Below are 19,573 nucleotides of genomic sequence, written 5' to 3' on the forward strand. Positions count from 1 at the left end.
ACTAAAAACTGGATAGGTATTCCCAGAGTAATCAAATGGCCTGTCAATCTAAATATATTAGATTTAACATCCCCAAACTCACGGTAACTACCCTTTTTAAATTCTACTTTTACAGGGGGTACACAGGGCCCTAGAAAAATGAAGATAGGGAGTAGGGCTAGAAACACTCAAACAATCCACTTCTTCCTAAAAATGGATAAATGGAAAAGAAATACCTTGGGTCCTATCCCCCCCTCCTCTGTTGAAATTGACAAAACAGAGTTCATAGTTGAATGCCCTTGACCTGTGGCAGGAAAGCTTTTTATTTCCTTTTACTTTCTTTCTTTTTAAATTTCTAAACAGGAGGAAAATGTCAGGCAGTAGTGTGTTGTTATTGCCACAAAATATTATTAAAGCATAACTACCAAACCAGAAAGCATCGCCCTGTAAATTTAATGCAATGTCAGTTTTGATCTAGGTGTTTTGCTCTCCAAAGAGATGCTTAATCTTCTAAACAAAATTGAACTGAATGGATTTCAAAAAAAGTCTGTTGTGGTAACGTGCCAGTACAGATTACCAGCCAAATAACCAACTACACACATTCCCATAGGTGAACATGTGAATTTGAAACTGAGGCTTAACTATGAAAATATTGATCAGGTGGTGCAATGATCAGTGATAACACTTTACTTTCAAGAAGGCAATTAGAAAATTGGGTCTTACCAGTTAAATTTAATGTTTTAAATGTAAAAAATTCTGTCCTTATAAAATAAATCAGGGGGATCAAGACCAATTGAGATCATACACATGAAACAGAAACCACTATAGAAAATGTAAGACTGTGTTAGAAATAATCATTAGTAAGACTGAAAGATGTTTACCAAACATAGTGATTTCCTGGAAATCATGATATTTACAAAGTTTAATGAGGCCTATTTAGTTGATCTTTTTAGAAATGACTTTAATGATCTTTTTAATAACCAAATAAGTATACATAAGACATCTAAATAATTTGGAATATATCATGAGATATAATTGAGGAAAAAGACTAGATTTACATGAAAATATATGATATATTAACTAGTTAAGGCACTTCACTGCATAATGAATGTAGGAGATATGTGAATAATTTAGCCATACTGGGGAGAGTGTGGTCCTGACAGGTTTAAAGAATCCTATTGATTTTTATTTTATTGTGGCTTGAGAGTCATGAATTAAGATTCAGCATTTATTGGGAATATAATAGTCAACATTTCTTTTTATTTTTGTAATAACTCTAATAGTTTACTGTTGCTCCCATCTTGGACTTGAGGAGATGGAAATACAGAAGTGAAAGCAATTGGCCCAGGTCATGTAATTATGGAGGGGAAGAATGAGGATCCATAGGCCCTCCCCCTACTTGGCCATGTTAAGTCCTAACAATTAATGCTTTTTTCTTTTGATTTTGTTTCCCAGATCCAAATCTTCTTCAGTCACCCATTATTTTAAGACTGTGTCCCCATCCTATGTAAAGTCCAATATTTTCTACCCCAGGAGGCTTATAATTTCTTCTGGCCATCATCTACTTCATTTTCTCTTTATGCCAAATTCTTGATCCCACTCCATGTTTTCTTTCCTAGAACAAAACACTCTCCAGCCTATATCCATTAAAATGTGGTTCATAGGCCACCCTCCCACATTATCGTGCCTAACTGATTTTTATCGGTATGGAGGTGGTTAATAGGATGGGGTTCAGCTCAACACAGAGTTGGAAACAATTTAATATTGAATGTAGTTACTGTGGTTCCGAACATTTGTTGGCCATTTCCTAAAATGGATTTCTTATTGGTTGTACCCTTCCCTAGGTTCCAACTGATCACATACTCATATATTCATTCACTGGGCCCCTCCCTCCCCTTTTAGACTGTTTTTCCCAATACTTTTTTCAGGGTCATTTAACCTCTCAAAAAACAAAACAATTGACGAACAGCTCCCCATTTCCTCTTATTTCATTATACAAAAAAAAGAAAGAAAGAAAAAGAAAAAAAATCCACCTTTCTTTTTCTCCATACTCCCTCAAACTATCCCAGGTGTCTCACTTTTGTAACCACCAGGGAATTTTCTTAAAGAACCGCGTTCCCCCGAGATGCCACTTCCCTAGAAGGCAGATAAGTTGCTACCATTTATTTTGTTTTTAATAGCAAATTTTCTTTCTCGTTACACTAGTATTTTTTAACACATATGTATTTCCACATAGTGGTTATGAAAGATAGCAGAATGACAAACATGAAAATCTAAGATTCTTGATTTTTTAGAATTAAAAAGCAACCACAACAACACCCAAACACCCATGCATTCAGACTGCATGCTGGCTGTGAGGTGTTCTTAACATGCAAACTTCCTCAATATGTGTGTATTTTAGTTCCATCATGTGGAATTATACAGCCTTCAAGGTGAAGCATTAAGATGTTTATTGAAGAGTTTTCTATCACTTTAACACAGAAAGAACAGTTCCAGGTAGTGGTTCTTCTTTCTCTCCCTCCACGCTTAGACATTAGAGCCCGAATTTGTATGCACCAAGACTAAACATCTTGCCAGGGGATACACATCCCCGTATGCCCTGCTATGGGGCATGCATGCTTGAAATGTTTGAGATGACAAATAGCCCAGCAGGTCTGGCCCCTCCCCTCCTGCCCCCGAGCTGCTGGCAATCTATTTCAAATTGTGTGTGCATTGTAGGGTGAAGCATGTACCCATGAATGCCAGCCTCACCCCAAGCAGTGTCCTGTTGAATATGGGATTAAATGCAAGTCTCTGGGGGCTAGCTAGAGAATGAAGGTGCCCATCATCACCAGAGGCATGATCAGCATAACAGAAGAGTCCTCTCCGTTCCACAATTCTTTGAAATGTTTATAGTGTCACATGCAATTCTGTCAAATGTTTCTGAAGTGGCAAAAAAATTAAAATATGCACCGACCACCTTTCACCCCACAGGGGCATCATTTGGATGCCAAGAACAAAATCTAGATGTTGAATTATCTTGGGTTGAAGCTAACCTTGCCATTTTGTTTAAAGCCCATTAGTACTTTCTACAAAAGTCGCTGCTCTGAATAGTAGACAACAAGAGTGCTATATGCTTATGTTTATTATGGTGGCGTCTGGATGAGTGGATACTGTTGGAAGCCAGAGATAGCAACCTGACCCCATGCTGCTGACTCAGTGAAAATAATGACAAAACTCACAACCTGCATTTTTTTTCCCACTGTAAGGCTTAGCTATTCCAAGTGTGTGATGTGGATTTTGTAACATTATTCTTCACCCTTTGAAATGACTCTTTTCTGTATATATCTATTATCACTTTTCCAGGATTTCCTACCAGCTTCTCAAGAACTGAGAACAACCTGTCTATTAATGTTCAGTCTTTATTTTTTTTTTCAAAATATTTGGCAACATCACAACAGTTAAAAAAGTAGATATATAGATATAGATATAGATATAGATATAGATATAGATATAGATGTGTGTGTAGATATATACGTATCTAGATATAGATATGCCTATAGATATACCTTTGATATATATTATTTATATTTGATATATATCTCAAATATCTATATCTAGATACCTAGATATATACACATACATACCTTTTGATATATATTATTTATGTTTGCATTTGAGATATATATCTGTATATCTATATCTATATCTATATCTATATATATCCTGATATATATATCAAGCAAAGGGGGTATCCCTTAGATATTCCGGGTTCTGGGAGAAATCTCTTAGGTGTCCCTGGGTATATAAGTGGGTCATACACATGTGGAATTGACATCTCCTCCTTCCAGAGTTACCCCAGAAAAGATGAAAAGCAATGCTGTGAAGGTCTCTAACTCTCCTGGCCTCCCCTCCACCACTCTCACTCAGATTTCAGTACAATAGGTTCAACTGGAGGACAAAAGAACTGAAATTTAAAACAAATATTATAAATATGCAAATCAGCTCGTAACTTTTTTTAAAAAATTGTAGCAAATAGTGAATTGGGGAATTTAAAATCAAAGTGACAGATTGGGGCTATCTAAACAGCCGGTTCAGATAATTTTATGTAAAAAAAAAAAAACTTGTATTTTGCACAACAAAGGAAAAAGAATAGAATTGACCCATTTCCAAAAGACTTCAGAGAACATTTTCATGTTATACAAATGAGAATGGATCATCTATATCCTATAATAGCATGAGAGGAGGAAAGGCTAACCCTGACCCATTTTATTTATTTTATGCCAGTATAGTATTTTATTAAGATTTTTTCAACTTTTTAATATACAAATAAATGTAAGAGTGATTCACTTATAAAGAAATTTGACTGAACTTTATTTATTTGTATCTTACCCCTTTAGGTAAGCATTGCTAGGTGTTTTAAGATAGGAAACTGGAAACTGCACAAGTAAAAAGGATAACTTAAATCATTCTGTGTCTCAATTTCATGTGGAAATTAAACTGCCATCACATAAAATCTGAGGGAGTATATGTGGTAAACAATGAGATATTTGAAAGTTCTGGGTTCAAATCCAGGATCGAACACTTCCTGGGTAATCTTGGATGAGGTCACCTCTCTGAGCCTCTGTTGTTTCCTCATTTATCAACTGCGGGTAAAATACCTCCTCCTTCCTTTCCTTGGACTACTGTGAGAATTCGGTGAAGCAACGTATGCGTGCCCATCATTTCTAGACATTCTTATAGCAACTACCCTTGGTGTGTGTGTCGTGACAGATCTGCTGCTATATTTGCTGGGCCTGAGGCAAGAGAACCAGTATGGGCCACCTTTTCTTTCTGCCTGCATCACATCCCTTCCTGCATTGTGAGGAGCTTCATGCACATGCACTGGGACCAGACTGTATACACATCCAAGCCCCAGGCATTCTTAGAATACCCTGTAAGGCCTCGCTCCAGTGGTGCAGTCTGGTCCGGTATACCCCCCTCTAGAGATCTAGGAAGAAGGCCCATACAGAGCCGGCATGGCCTCAGGGGTGATTGGCCAGAGAATTCTAGTATCCCAAGCACTCAGTGCATGGTCCAGGTAAGACATCGACTCCAAGAGCAAACACCTTGGCCCTCCTCACCCAGGTGGAGGTGATGTGTCTGGAAGAGGGCGAGAGTGGACCTTCTAAATGCAGCCCCTGGCTGGGGAATTGTCTCACCTTCACAATTCCTGGGGACACCTTTAAGGCAATGCTCTTTCCGTCAGGTTTAATTTCTAGTTTATTTAGCATAGCATACTTAGCTAAATAATTATTCAGCATTCCCAGTTTATTTAGCATAGAATAATATTATTTTGAGGTTGGCCTGTGTGGAGGATAGGATGCTTTCAGCTGCAAGTAACTAAAACCTGTAACTTTAAAAAGCGGGGTCAGTGTTAAATAACTCATAACAAGAAATCCTGAGGTGGGGAGGGTCCATGGTGCAGTACCTAAGAGCCTCAGTGACATCATCCTGGGGTGTGTTCCCTTATGTCATCCTTGCAGTATGTTGGTTTTTTCCTCACGTTCCAGGCATCTTACCCAGATGGGACATCCACCGAAAGAGAAGGAAACATTTTCTCCCATCTGTCTCTTTTTATCACCAAGGAAAACCTTTTGATGAAATTCTTCAACAGAATTCATGTCATTGGCCAGAACTGTCAAACAACCACGCAAAGCAAGGGGAACGGGGCCACAATGATGCGTGTACATCAGTCATGTTTCATTGGTGTCTTGCGAGGGGAGGGGAGGGGAGGGTACCAGCATGGAATGAGAGGGCAAGTGACCGCAGGGTAGGCGCTCAGCTGTGTCTGCCACAGCCAATAAAGCTAGAAAGTTACTCCCCCGCCTCCGGAATGCCATACTCGGAGGCTTCCAGTGGCTGAAGAGAGTTGGGAGAGCCTTCTCAGTGTCCCCACTCCCCTTCTGTGCTCACCTCCACCCACTCCCTGGGGTGCTCCGCTCCCTGTCTTCCTGGATGAGCCGTATCAGAAGGAGCTCCCCGCGGCACTGTGTCAGGGCCTGGTTTGCTTTTTCTGAGATCAGCGTCTCAGAATAAAAGATTTTGCCAGAAAATAGCTTATTGAGTTAGGTGTTCCGATCTTGATTTCTCTTCCCTCCTGAGGGTCTCCCACTCTCTGTTATTAGATAAAGGCCCACGTCCATTCCCCACGGAAGGTCTTACCCACTGAGCCAGGCTACCGGCTCCTCTGTGGCACTGCCCTTGACTGTGAATTTCTTGTTGACTCTTTACAGTCACACTACAGATGTAAAATGCCTACTTTTCTTCCTGTCAGGTAATAGGCCCTCAACGTTTGCTCTCTTTCTTCTTTCTCCTCTAAGTATCTGAATGTCAGTGGGCCTCTTCTCCTGCACATAAAATGTACTAGATAATCAACAACTTTTCTGGTAAACTCAGGTAGTCAACCCGGTTTACAGAGGATAGTTTTACAAGATTACAAAGAACACTGCAATGCCTGAGAGCAGTAAATCAATACCCACTGATCTAAGCCCACTTTCCTTATTTTCTTCCTTCAGTCCGTGAAATAAGAGCTTCCCCGCATGTCTAAGGCCCAAACCTTTGATGTGGGTCAATGTGAAGGAAAAAATGAGTATGATGAGGTTTTTTTTAAAGATTAAAATAAAAGGAAAAACTTGGGGCCAGTGGAAATGAAACCCATGCTGACGTCTCAAAGAATAAAATCCAGCTCACCTCTGGCCTCCACCAGCTTTCTCCACGAGCTAATGAGGTGATGATTAAGAGCATGGGAGAGAGAGCAATGAAATGTGGTCATTTCCTCCAGATGAAAAGCTGGGCATGATCGGGTGTCTGTTAGCCAAATAAATTGCTGTTTAAAGTGAAAAAACTCTTGACTTCGCAAGCATAGATTCTGATTGGACTCCTATCATTACCTTTCGTAATGAAATGTTTCCCCTTCTTGCCTTCATACAGAAAATTAACCCTAAATAATATTAATGCTTTTAATTCGATATAGATTCTACTAATTCATCCTTTAAAAGTAAATCCACCTGGGGAAAATAAGGTAATATTTAATTATTTAGCAGAAATTGCTGCTGAATCTTTTCAGTGTTTCAGTTCAGAGGGTTTCTATATAATCCTAACCGTAAGTGATGAAGTTTTTGATGCCTGGATGGAGATTTACATGTTGTTGTTTCACATGGGTACCCCTGTTGATGGTTCACAGGTTCTAAGATGTGAGTTAACTGGCAAGTCTCTACTCTCCTTTTGACTGGTAACCTGGACATAGGGTGATATTGTAATACTCTTAGAAATCCAAGATATGTATTAATCTGCATAGATTGTACTTTAACCACACTCCTGATTAGAACAGATTTTATTCTGTTTTTTGAAATGGAATAAGCTGACATGCTAAAATGCTGGGTAACAGAACACATTTATAGTATAGTTGAGGAAACCAGCTTAGGAAAGAAAGAATCTAGCACAGCTGTGAATTCCTGGAGAAAAAAAAAACCCAGCAATGTATACTGGTATATATTGATAGGTATATCAGTAAATGTTCTCAGAAAACAGAAAAAGGAGTTGTTTTTACTATCTATTGCTATGTATGGATGTATGCCAAAACTTAATGATATAAAACAGACATTTATTGTGCTTGCAGCTTTGTGGGTTAGGAATTTGGAAAGGGTTCAGCCAGGCAGTTGGTCCCCAATCCGCATGGCATCTGCTAAGGTGGCTGGAGCTGAAGGAGCCTCTTCCAGACGGTTTCCTCATTCACATCTGGCACCTGGGTTGCGATGGCAGGAAGAGCTAGCTGCTGGTCTTGTACAGTACAGGCAGCTCTCCTTCCATGTGGCCTCCGTGTGTGGCTAACTTGAGCTTCCTCACAGCATGGTGGTCTCAAGGTAGTCTGACTTATTACATTATGGCCGGCTTCTCCCAGAGCAAGTAATCAAAGACCCAGGAAATGGAAGCCTCTTGATTCTAAACGTCCAAGCCTAAAAACTGGTGTTTCTAGCATATGAAGTTTGTTATACAAGTTACTAAGGCCTGGACAGATTCAACAGGAAGGGAATTCAACTCCACCTCTTAACATACGGTCATGTTTATTCTAGCACAGGATTGAATAAAACGTCTTATGAAAAGATTCTTTATTTTACAAAATGATTCATTCCTCTTTCTTTTGCATAATGAACATTTAACAGACATTTAGAATATTATGTCATGTAAAAATGCTTATTCACACCTAACTTACTAGAAACATATTACCGTACAATGCAAAGTATAAACATACACATCCCTGCTTTAGTCAGGAGCTGAAGCATACGTTAGTAAAACTAGCCTTCCCATTTTGCAGAGAGATTTAAGACCTGGCAGTCACTGGGTATTTTTTCTTCCCCCAATCTGACTTCAACATCTAAAGGTCTTCCAAAAGACTTCTCTGCCAAAAATGACTGCCTCAGAATGAGGTTCTGAATATCAAAAGGTTTGCTCTAAGATTGAATTCACCCGGGCCAACGTGGGGAATCCGAAAGGAACGGCTGCTTGTCACATTAATTATGCGCTTGTCCAGTGGATCTAAGTGGGAAGAAATTCTGTGCTTGACACTGTCCAAGACAACATAAAACTACTGTTTCTCACACTGGTTTTGCCGTCTCTTTGCAGAGCGGTCAGCCCAGGAAGATCTTGGAGCATTCAGTTCTCCTTAGGTTTTCTACTCGCTGTGACGGATGGCAGACCCCAGGGCTGGGGAGTGCAGATGGAGTGTCAGCCCTGCCAAGGCAGATGGTCAACCTTGGAGGCTTAGCTCTATCTGGAGCGATATCTGAAGGGCCAGCCTCTGTAGCTCAGTACACACTGTCTGGAGCTCACAGCATGCAGCGTGCTCATAATGGCCCTCTCTGCCCGGGCATCCCAGCAGCATTTGAACTGACCAAATAGAAACGGACAGGAGAGCAAGTGGAGTTTATCTAAACCTGCAGGAGGGTGTGAGGACCCACAACCATACAGAGGCTCATCACCGTCGTCTGCTAAGACTGGTGCCATTGCAGCATCAGCATTAAACCAGGCGTAAATGACAAAATAAGCCCCACAGCCTTTTCATGCTATTGACCAAACAGAAACTAGGCAGTTTCTGCAGGCTTATGCAGACCGCTTTAGACCAGTTGGTCTTTGAACCGGCCCGGTTAGGCTTCTCTGTTCCTGCTCCGGGCTCAGGGCTTACAATCCTCTCAAAGCCCTGTTTGTATGATTTCTTTTGGAGTTGTAGTATCTACCTATCTAACTCAAAGGAACACTGGATCTTGGAAAAGTCAGGTTACTTATTCAAGGTCCTACCGTTTGTTGCGAGGAGAAAGTTGTGGCAATGGGGACTTAGGATTTCTAGAAAAGCTCTCCCTTTCTATTTGGAACATATCAGACTGTGGAGAGCTCCATAGCTGCTGCTCACTACAAAATGAGGGTAGGGATTCAAACCACAAACCCCAGATTCTAAGATCATATGAGCCTAGCTCATAACTGCAAAGAGGTTTGCATGTCAACCGTGTGTCATCAAACCCAGCTGCGTTCGGAAAGAGGGCATGAAGGCCAAAGGAAAGGGATTTTCTAAAATGGAAAGCCGCTTCTTTCTTAGAAATTCTAAGGGAAGGCAAGAGAGAGGTGACGGTAAAGATATCAAGAATCTCTCAAAACCCGACCTTTATAATATTTGTGTCAATGTAGCCATTGGCCTTGAGAATATTAAGCATTATCATATGTTACCAGGGACCAGCTGACATGAAATGTTCATAAAGAGGAGCACCCAGCAATACTGTGTGTGGCGGTGTCCTGAGCACTGAGGTGACGGCATTATACACTTGATTGCATAAGATCTACTCAAAATATTTAGAATTATTATTAAACGTATCATTTTGTGTAACCCTCACAATGACCCCGTGAAGTGGGAACTACTCTTACCCTCATTTCCAGACGAATGCAGTGTGATTTCGAGAGATTAAATGATGCGCCCAACATCCCACACTGATTAAGTGGCTGGAGGTGCAGACCTGAGCTCTTCGCCATCTACAGGACTGCCCTAATCACCGAGCCAGTGAGCTCAGAAGAGGTAACAGTTTCTGTGCTCATATTCCAACTGTTCACTGACTGGAGCCTTGTGACTATCACACAAAAATTTCCGAGCCTACTTTCTACACTGGCAAATGGACGTCATGATCTATTCCATGGAGCTATTGCAAAGGTTTACAGTGCCCAACTCATCAAAAGTACTAAATAAATGCTAAACTACTAAAAAAATATACACAAAGTCCGAAGGTCTTTTTGGCATGCTGCTCTTGAAATATTGTGATTAGGTGCTTAGCAGTTAAAATAAGCTATTGAGTCATTCAAACAAATCATTTGACAAATGGGCAATAGCTAGTAAAAATCTGAAATGTTTTTAACAAAATAATTAATGCAGGCAACCCTCAAAACCTAGGGACTGATTATTATATAGCTTATGGATATCCTAATTTTTATTTCTCCCTACCCTTTGACCCAACTATTTTTTTGTCTTCTCATTATTTATTTGCCACTTAGCAGGTAATGATTTGGCAAAATTATTTAACCAAATTTTTACGCAGTTTCCTTACCTGAAATGGGTATATTTACAAAGCCTTTATACTACGTTGAAAATAAATCGAGTTAATCCATATACGGATAAGATAACAATGACAAGCATGTAAACATTGCTTAATAAACATTAGCTACTATTATTAGCGTGATTGTAGTAATGGTACTAGGTTAGTATCCCTTGGAAATGATAATGGAAGTAAAACTCAAATTGTTTCTGCTTTCAGTCAGAATATCAGAGATGGAGAGAGAGAGAGAGAGAGAGATGTCTTGTATACCCACACATACACATATATGAGAGAGAAAGGAAGAGGGAGAGGAGGATGAAGAACAAAAAGAAGCCTATAATGAGAAGTTACTCTACGTTTCATCCCAGAGTCACAGAGCTCATAGGTACCCATGGTCAAGATGAGAAGTCAATGCATTTAACTCTGAAGACCACGTTTCTTTCACTGGATCATGTTGTTCTCCATTAGAAGAAATTGGCTAAGAGAATTTTGCATTTGGGTGGACTTTATATATTCATATTCTCTCTCATTACAATCAGTAAGCAGGAATCTTTGGTATATTAATACCCAAATCAGCAATAGTTTTTTAAAGATATTGATCAAGGCATTTTTTTCTTATTACCCAAAAGCACATTCCGAAGAACACTTTTCTCGTAAGTCTTGCGTTAAAATAGCTAAACATGACAGTGGGGCAGTGGTGGTGGCCTGGCTTTTGGGTTGGTTTCGCAAATCAACTAGCACTGTAACCTCATTACCCTGTCTATAATTGGGGCATTTGAAGTGAGTAAATCTTAAAGCCCCTTCCTCTCTTACACCCCATAAACAAAATTAAAACCTTACCGCCTTCTACTTTTCCTGTTAACTCAAAAGTATAGAAGTACTACAGAGTCTCATTATCCAAAAATATGGCCCGTGGTTTTCCATTAAAATCCACGTGAAACAAAAATGATATTAAAAAATTCATGGGAGTTAGCATTATATTATCTGGTAGGTATATTTCTTTGCTTCGCCCTCACTCCACTTTTTTTTTTTAAATAAGTAGCATGTGCACAGTAATTTTCCTTGTCATGATTCTATGCCTTCTTCATAGTGCATTTTGCCAAAGCAACATCGGACATAAATGAACATTCTCAGGTATCCTAGCAACAGGATGTGATTAATCTTACCTCTCAGCGCAGGGCAGATAAAATGCCTGCGAGGGAACGTGAACTCAGAATTGGCTACTGAGAAATTGGTAGTGCAGTGAGGGAGGCTTGATAAGATTCCATGACAGACTTTATTATACAAAGATGGAAGCAGGTAGAAGAAAGAGTATATTTCAGAGACAAGACTGTATCTGAGTATAAAACTACATACATATGTATCACATATATATGAATGTAGTGCATGTGTATGTACGTGTGTATGTGCATGTACATACATATACATACATATATGTGCTACACATACATATACATATACACATATACATGTGTGTGTGTGTGTGTGTATGCACACACACACAATTTCCTTTCCGTTAGAAGTGACCTAAAATACGATTTGTCATACAAACACCCCTCCTCATTATTGGTGAGACATCACTGGATTGTCATTTATGTGCCCATGGTTTTAAAAGATCAGAAACCATCACTGTGACTAGGGTACTGCTTCTGTACTGAGGTACAGAAATGTGCTGTAAATTGATACATATTTAATGTTCCTCCATGGAACAAAATCAACAACTTCAAGTCTAAGAGAGCTTTTAAAAATATCAATGCTCCATTTATATAAATAAGTAGTCGTGGCAGGTGGAATTTTAGTGTTCAATTAAACACATTTTCTCAGAAGAAAAGTTTTCCCCACCAAATTCCATTTTTAGGAGATTACTGTCCATTTTTATTCTCACAGGAGGAGTGCCGCATCCAGGTTTAAAGAGAAGTAGGGTGCAAACCATACTTTAATGTTTTGTTTTTAAACTAGGATCTGTGATAAAATAAAGCACAGCTAAGGAAAAATGCATGTTCATGATTCTGAAAGCCTGTCTGTTATTTTGTCACCCACTTTTCTAATATAATAGTTTTCTAGGGTGTCAGTTGTAGTGTAAATATCTGATAAAAGCGCTGTTCTGGGTTGTACTTGCACTCGGTGTTGGCAGTACTAAAATTTGCTTCATGTTCTCTAGCATTTTAAGGAGGGCTGGGGCATTTCATAACTCTCTGTGTGTGCTGACTCAATCCCAGGCATTTGTGTCCCCAGCTCTGCTAGGCAGGAGGAGACAGAGAGGGGTAAAGTACACACCCCTCGCCCTAACAGAAGCCAGTTGGGGGACACACAACTAATTATGAGCCAAACGTTGGAGTTAGTACTGTGGCAGAGGTATAAATAAAGGATGAACGAGCATAGCAGAGGGCGATTAATTCTGCAGGGAGTGGAGAGTTGGGGTGGCGCAAAGCAGAAGACTTCTCAGAAGGACTGCCATCTGACTCAGCTTTAAAGGATGAACAGAGTTCTGATAGGCAGGACTGACATGTCAGGACATTCCAGGAAGCAGGGACAGCTGGCACAGGGAGTTGGGATGGGAGGTGGGATTCTTGGCATAACTGGCCAGTGTTCTGTATGGTGCTTGAGGGATGGTAGAGAAGGTAAGTGGTGGCCAAATCTTCCGGGGTCATCAATTTCACATTAGGGCATGTGGATTTTAATCTTTAGTAGTGATCCAACTCAAGGACAGAAAAGCCATCCATAAAATCAATGAAATCAGTTACGGGTGTGTAGAAAATAACCCCAGGAAGAAAGTTAGTGTCACGTTTGTGAACGAGGGCAGTGGCAGTGAGAAAGGAGAGTGTAGATCCAAGGGCCTGTACAGGGAGAATGGAGTGAGGTGAGGATCGTGTTAGGTGTGGACATTGAGTGAATGGGAGAAGCTGGTGACTCTGAGGCTTCATGTTTGGGGGCCTGAGCAGACTGGAGGACAGCTCCAAACACGAGCAGTTCTGCAGGGAAACACAATGATTCAAGTTCAGGATATGTGTTATAGTGCCGTATTAAACACAGATAGAGATTTCCAGTAGGCCTAAAATCTAGGTAGATTTGGAGCTAGAGATATGGGTGTCAGAATCATCTCTTTCTTTCTTTTTTTTTAATGTTTATTTATTTAGAGAGAAAGAGCACATGAGCAAGAAAGGGGAAGAGAAAGAGAGAGCGGGAAAGAGAGAGAGGGAATCCCAAGCAGGCTCCAAGCTGTCAACACAGAGCCCAATGCAGAGCCTGAACCCACAAACCATGAGATCATGACCTGAGCCAAAACCAAGAATCAGATATTTAACCAATTCAGCCACCCAGGCACCCTCAGAACCATCTCTTTGTATAAGGGCACACTGAAAGAATGAGGGGCAAGATAACCCTCATTTGGGGCAAGATAAAGGGACTAAACAAGAAACCTAGAGGGTCATCTCCAGTTAAGCAATATTCTCTGTATCTCTTAATCAACACCATGGTGTCTTAAATAGTTTTTTATTTTTCTAGTTTACTGTCTAGTGTATATGTAATTAAGAAGAGAAATCTAAATTGATTCCTGTAACAGAACTAATAGCATAATAAAACCAAGAAATAACATTTGTATAGCACTCTTCAGTTTACAGAGCCCTTGCATACGACACAGGGGCAGAGGACTATTTAAGGTCTCAGGGAAAAACCGTTACAGCAAGGCCTTCCAGCCTCCCTTCTGAAACATTGAACCCCAATATCTTGTGTGAGTTTCCATTTCTTGCTGGCTCTGCATATGGAATTATTTACTCCTCACCACATTCCAGAGAAACAGGATCTGATCCTCATTCTACAGAAAGAAAGTCAGGGAGACTGACTTATTTGCCACCAGTTATATCACTGTTGGTGTAGGAAGTGATCAACTAACCTAGACTTCCATAATAAAATTACTGTATAACAGTTTACCCAAAACATAGCAGCTGAAACCAACAATAAACATCTAGCGTGTCATACATTTTCTCTGGCATGGCTAACTGGATGGTTCTGGGGCAGGGCCTCCCATGCAACGGCAGTCAAGGGGTCAGCAAGAGCTGCGGCCATCTAAAGGTTTGAATGAGGCTGGTGGACAGACTGCTTATGAGCCTGGGAAGTTGGTGCTGATAGCTGGCAGGAAGCCTCAGTTCCTTGTCACAGGAGCCTCTCCATAGGGTTACTTGAATGTCCCCGTAACCTATTATCTGGCTCCCCTCAGAGAGAGTGATCCGAGAGAGCTAGATGGAAACCACAATGGTTTTAAGGCCCAACCTTGGAAGTCACATTCCATCATTTCTGCAAAATCCTCTTGATTACACAAGTCAGTCTAAATCAGTGTGGGAGGGCACAACACAAGGACACAGTTACCAGGAGGACCAGAAAGACAATGGTCTTTGGGAGTATCTTGAGACTGAGTATCACACCATATTATTTATCCCTAATACTCTCATTGTCAACTTTCAGAATTTATGACTCATTCTTCTGCAAATTAAAGACTTTCCAAAGAGATGTTTGTCTCAAAACATTTTATAATTCAGGACTCAAATAACATTTTTTAAATTTGTGAAAATGTTTGAGGCCTCTAGTATAGAACAATTGGTAATCAAATAGTAAACAGTTGCTTGCCAGATTAAAAAAAAAAAACTTAAATGAGGAGGTACCTCCATCACACTTGGTAATGAATGAAGCCTTTAAGTGGACTACTCATGTCATTTATCTGTTTGAATCATTGAAATAAATCGTATCAAACAAGACCTCTGGAAATCACCTAAATGAATAGAATGTGCCATTAATCAAAATGCCAGTTAGATGAATTCTGTGCTTTTGGCGGCTGCATGAGAAAAAGGTTATACATTCTCCACCTTATGTTTTAGGATTTTAAAAGACAGGAAAGGCTGGTAGAAAAACTTAGATAAAGTTTACATGCCGTTTGCGTGTTTTGCACACCCTCTCAGTAACTAGCTCCATCTGTGAAATCTTGAAAGGTGACAAGAAAGCGATGGCCAGAGGGTGCCCTCGCTTGCCCATCACAAAACCAAGGCTCTCACCTCCACAGTGTTGTTGCCACACAGCAGTGCCCTGAGCAGAGTTCCTTATCTAAACCTGTAACCATGACGAAGCATCCCCTAGCCCGGGTTTTCTTCTGCTCAGGCTGTTGCCCAAATCTCATTCATTTGTGGGCTGCCAGATTTCATGAACAAGAAGCCATATCCTCAGCCTCGTCTTCCTCACCACCCCCTACTCCTCAGGCTCTCAGAGTGTCTTGTGTTCCCCGCCCCTGCTCTGCTAAACCTGCTCTCTCACAATGAACCCAGAAGATTCCGATGCTGTGGGTGCCCTCCATACTTCCTAAATTTATCTGTGGCGCACGGTTCTGTGCTCTGTTGATCTCTGTGGATCTCTGCTGCTTCTTCTCATGGCCCTACATCTCAAAATAGAAGTAGCAGTTTTGTTCTCTTGGTCACTATCCTCAGCCTCGTCCTCTGTGCCACCTGCCTTTCTGTTCCCATTCCCCACCTCAGGTCCAGCTGTCTTCTCAAAATGGACCTTTTCTGCATCCGTAACTTAGATTTTCATCTCTCTCCCAGGCCCCATGTCTCTGTAAGACTTCAAACTCAGTAAGTCTAAAACTGAACCAGTCATCCCCATGCCCCCATCCCATTTTACCATTCCCCCGCATTGCATCACCATGCCCAAAGTCACCTAGATAGCCATTCATCTCGACCTTTACTTCTCCCTTGCACTTCACATTTTGTAACTCCCTGGGCCTTCTAAGTCCTGCCCTCCTACCTCCCTCTTCCTGCTGCCATGCTCAGTCCATCATCTCTTGCCTAAGCTCTAAGATAGCCATCTATGCAAAACCATAGTTCCTAAAGCAAGCTTTAAACATGGCACTTGCTCAAATAGCCTTCTCTTGTATAACCCATACTATCTCTTTTAATGATCACCAGTACTTTCACTGTTTCAAATTTCCCAGATCACATGTATCTTTTGAGGCCCAAATCAAATATCACTTTCTCCTTAACTTCGAGGGCACCCCTTTATTTCCTAAACTAATCACTTCATCCTCTCATATCTTTAGACAGTTTGTACCTTTTGGGGCACATCTCATCTCACATTGCATTGTCTGCCCTTTATCTCCCCAAATAGGTTGTAAGAGGCCTTGATCTTATTTAACTCGGGTGTTTATCCCCACAGTTTGTGCTATGGGGATTTGATCCTTGTAAGTTTATTGTTGAGTAAATGACTCTTACTAACAAGATTTTTAAAACCCAGCAGCATGTTTTATTTAATGCATCCTCATTTCTTGTTGGTTTTCATAAATTGGATTGAGAGCATTTTTCATCCCCTTCAACTATGCCCATGCCCGTCATCTCTAGAAGCATCTTGGACACACCTGAGGAGTGATTATGTTTGGAAATTGCCATAAGCGGGGTTTCCTCTTAGTTACACCTTGTTCTCATGGACCCACTCTGTAACTGACCTGCCACTTCTCATTTCAGGGAGAGTGGAGAAGAAAAGAGAACAAAAAGCAACCTCAGGTAAGATTTGGACTAATTAGCTGCAATTATTTCCTGTTTTTACTTTCAGCTTTTTAAAAAAAAAAATCTATTTGCAATTGAATATTCTAAAACCCACACTAAAAAAGTAATGGTTTATGGTCCTACAATTGATTGACATTAAATTAATTAAAATAAATGAATACATTTATCTTTTTCACTTTCACATCAATCATGTCCTTCCCATTCTCTCACTGTATTCAAAAGAAAATGAGAGAGAATGTGATTTTTTTCATCATTCCCTATTAAAAGGTGAATCTTATAACCACCAACTTTAAAAATTGGAATTGTAACAGTTGACAACCATTTTATTTGCCCAAATATCTGTGAATCTTAATTATTTGTCTTAAAACCATTTATGGAGGCAATTTTTTCAGGATAGTGTTGACTGCTTAACCAAAAAGAATTCTTAAATTTTGGAGGGATTTTAAGAATTATTCCATTCCTAAATTCTAGTGTATATCCAGAAGTGAGTGATGTTTTGACACAGTGCCATTGTGCATAGTAGGGGCCCCTATTTGCACACTGATAAATTTTTAAATTCCAGATTTGCATTACTTGGTTTTTGGCTTAAAGTCATGAAATATGATAAAATTTAATGTATGAACTAAATCTTTGCAAAAGTGCAATCTTCCAGCTTCCGGTGCCCTAAAATTGCCGGTAATCCTAGGGAATTCTAATTTGGCCTATTTACCTGTGCCCACCACCCTTCCCAAGTGTCTACCAATCCATTATCGTATGATATGTGAGGGCTGCCAATGTAAAGACACATATTTCCCAACCACCATTTTCTTTTAGTTGCATTTTTTTTGTCTGGTAACAAGAAAAAATGTATTTGTTTGTTTGTAATGTGTGTGTTCAAACAGTGTAGTCAACAGAAGATAAAAATCCGAATTAATCAAAAATGTATAAACAACCTCAGCCCCTGTCCCTTTTCTCCTTCTCAATCTTAGCATTCATCCTAGACAACTGAGCAATGGACTCCTTTATGACTACCCTCTTAAATGTTATTGTTTGCATTCTCTTTGTGGATCTTTTAAAGCCTGATCATTAATATCAAAAACAAAAAAAAAAAAATGTGAAGGCAAGAAAATGTCTTTTCTCCTCACAGATGTGATTACCTCCATAATTGCTCCTTGGGGGAAGATTATTTATACTGTTTCTAAAATGCTGTTGTTATGATTCTATAGATACTGGCTTAAAGAAACTTTATAGTTTGAGAGAAAGCTAAATTGGCCACAGTGGTAAACCAGATGTCTCTTTAAGTTCCCTTTGTATTCGTGGATTCTAATATTCTGTGTGACCAAAGGTGACACAAAGAGCTAGAGACAAAAGCAGGACAAGAACTCTGGTTCCTTGACTCCTTATTCTTTCCAGTGTCTCATCATCCTGACCTTTCCTTACAAATCAAAGCACCAGTCACTTCAATACCATGTTGAATTTCTAGCTTAATAAAATATTTTTCAACAATTGGAAAATCTTTTTAAGGCAACAAGGTCTTCGCAGGGAACACTAGTCACCAGGGTTATGAGGAAACTCCTTTTATTAACAGAACTAATCTACCTCAACTGATGCACAGCTTGTCAGTGTGTCTGATTTTTGGGAGAAAGTGAAAGAAACTTATGAGAAAGTGAAGTCAAAGATACTAAATAGGGGTGCCTGGGTGGCTCAGTCAGTTAAGCGTCTGACTCTTGATATAGGCTCAGGTCATGATCTCACAGTGGTGAGATCCAGCCCTGTGTCAGGCTTGCATTGGGCATGGAGCCTGCTTAAGATTCCCTGTCTCCCTCTCCTTCTGCTTCTCTCTCTCTCTCTCTCTCCCTGTCTCTCTCTCTTTCCAAAAAAAAGTAGTTAATGGACAGAGTTCAAATTATTGGGGAAATTTTCTAGACTCCTCATCATTTCAAAGAACACAAATCCAGTCCTCACAAAATCTATATTTGCAAAGATGGTCTGAGTTTTCAAAATTGGGACCTAACCTTCGCCAACGTAGTCATAAATATCACCATCTTCAGTTTGTGATACTAGTTTGACTATATGTGTCTTTAGATATCAAGAATGTCATGGGCATTCCTGCTGCTGACATCCTGCAAGGACTTCTTTGTGTCACTTGTTATTCATTCTGCTCAGATTCTGCATCCTGCCCGCTGAATTAGACAATGCTTCCACATCCTCTTGTTTGTAGCAGGTCCATCTCTTGGCTGTGGGAGATCAGCATTAGTTCCTGGACCCTTTCAGTCTATTCCATTGTGTTGTGCTAGTCGTGATGGAAACCAAAGAATATAGAAAAAGTGTTGTAGACAAAAATGTTACCCATTAAAACAAGGGACTTCCAGGGCCCTTACTTTTTGATTGGTTAAGGTTGGTTAATTCTTTAAGGAATCATGGACTAAGATGAAAGTTACAGAGGTAAGTTTTTACTCAGGATAAAAAATAATTTCATAA

The 19,573-nt window shown here is 40.1% G+C and overlaps 1 protein-coding gene across 1 annotated transcript in view; it reads left to right on the plus strand.

The window, feature by feature from the left end:
* The window catches only part of CHST9 (carbohydrate sulfotransferase 9), a 210,823-nt gene that overhangs the window by 59,854 nt on the left and 131,396 nt on the right, over nucleotides 1-19,573 (plus strand). Inside the window, exon 3 of the mRNA XM_047087087.1 lies at nucleotides 17,072-17,110. Within this exon, the coding sequence (XP_046943043.1) occupies nucleotides 17,072-17,110 (39 nt within the window). The remainder of the gene's footprint in view (nucleotides 1-17,071; nucleotides 17,111-19,573) is intronic.

Source organism: Lynx rufus, unplaced genomic scaffold (genome assembly GCF_022079265.1).
Source record: "Lynx rufus isolate CCGP_SWC_20201006 ecotype Redwood Valley unplaced genomic scaffold, mLynRuf1.p SCAF_22, whole genome shotgun sequence".
Classification (NCBI taxonomy): Eukaryota; Metazoa; Chordata; class Mammalia; order Carnivora; family Felidae; genus Lynx; species Lynx rufus.